General features: G+C 26.0%; 1 protein-coding gene across 1 annotated transcript in view; it reads left to right on the top strand.

Moving 5' to 3' along the window:
- The first annotated feature begins 244 nt into the window (after positions 1-244).
- The window catches only part of SARC_07335 (hypothetical protein), a 3,203-nt gene continuing 1,829 nt past the window's right edge, over positions 245-1,618 (top strand). The window contains exon 1 of the mRNA XM_014298727.1: positions 245-438. Coding sequence (XP_014154202.1) covers positions 373-438 — 66 coding nt within the window. The 5' untranslated portion in view covers positions 245-372. The remainder of the gene's footprint in view (positions 439-1,618) is intronic.

Here is a 1,618-nt window from a genome sequence, read left to right as displayed (position 1 = left end):
AAAAAGCTCCCAAACCTGACACAGGTTTGCAGAAAAATACCTAGAATTAAGGTAAATATAAACAAAAAAATGTGTTTTGGGGTTGTTTTCCCGATTATGAATTTCAAAACAAAAAGGTCATCGAAATATCGCACACATCATGTGGTCGTAAGGATTTGGTCCATTTGGGTGTGCGAGAAGTTCGTGACTTTCGATTTCGAAAATCACCTCCCATTGTTAACCACACCAACAAGAGTCATCAACCCCAGGAATCTGTAGATGGTTCTGAAGGATACAATATATTGTCTAATTGTATAAAGTCAAGTACTGGTAATCACGTACATTTCAGTGTAATTCCAATCATATTTACTTCATCCCTATACATCTACGACCATGGATTTCTCCGCTTTAAATAATGAAGACCGAGTCTACATCGAGAAGGTGATGGAGAAAAAGCAGGTGCGTACCACACAAGTGTAAACTGAATACGTCTGCACGTTCCACATTGATTTTGTTTCATTATGACCATATATTTCATACAAATGCATATATATATATATATATATATATATATATATATATCACACACACATATATATATATATATAAGTATATATATATATATTTATATTTATATGTATTATATTTATACATATATATATATATATATATATATATATATATATATATATACATATATATATAGACATATATTTATATATATATATATATGTATACATATATATATGTATATATATATATATATATATATATATATATAAATATAAATACATATACATGTATATATGTATACACATATATACACATATATCTACGTATGTGTACACACACATACACACACACATATATATATATATATATATATACGACTGTTTTGCTTTTATGCATATATATATTGTATATATATATAAATATCATATGTATATTTATTTGTATAGTGTAAATGCAAATATTTATATATACTATATTTATGTATAGTTGTAAATGTACATATATGTATTTATGCCTACATACGCATGAATATACATATATATATATATTCATATTTTCACTCACACACACGCACACACACACACATATATATATATATATATGTATATATATTAATATTAATTATAATATAATATGATGTGCATATATACAGACGTATTCATTTATGTATGGCCACGGAGATATAGGTGAATATATATAAATGTTTCCATATCTATACACACATATATGCATGTTCACATTTTGTCTTGTTTTGTTGACGGGCTTGTGCGTGTCTATAATCATACTTGTCATATGCTTTCATGCATACATAATATATATACATATATACAAGTAGGTGAATTTCTGTGATTTGATTGTGAATAGGAGCTTGAATATGTATATATTTATATTTATATATCAAATAAAGTATATATGAAAATATATCTGTTTTACATATTTTTGATTGCTTACCTTGTAGCGTATACATGCGTGTGTATTCCTATAGCTCTGTGCAATAACGAGGTAGACAGATATAAATATACTGATAGTTTTTTCAAACTTGTGTGGTTATGTTATTAGTACAGATTTAGTGATGGTTTGTTTGTTTTATTTCTATAAGCATATATGTATATATATAACACACACA

Source organism: Sphaeroforma arctica (genome assembly GCF_001186125.1).
Source record: "Sphaeroforma arctica JP610 unplaced genomic scaffold supercont1.574, whole genome shotgun sequence".
In the NCBI taxonomy this organism is placed as follows: domain Eukaryota; class Ichthyosporea; order Ichthyophonida; genus Sphaeroforma; species Sphaeroforma arctica.
Note: the sequence above shows the minus strand (reverse complement) of the source record. Positions and strands in the feature narration are given on the sequence as shown.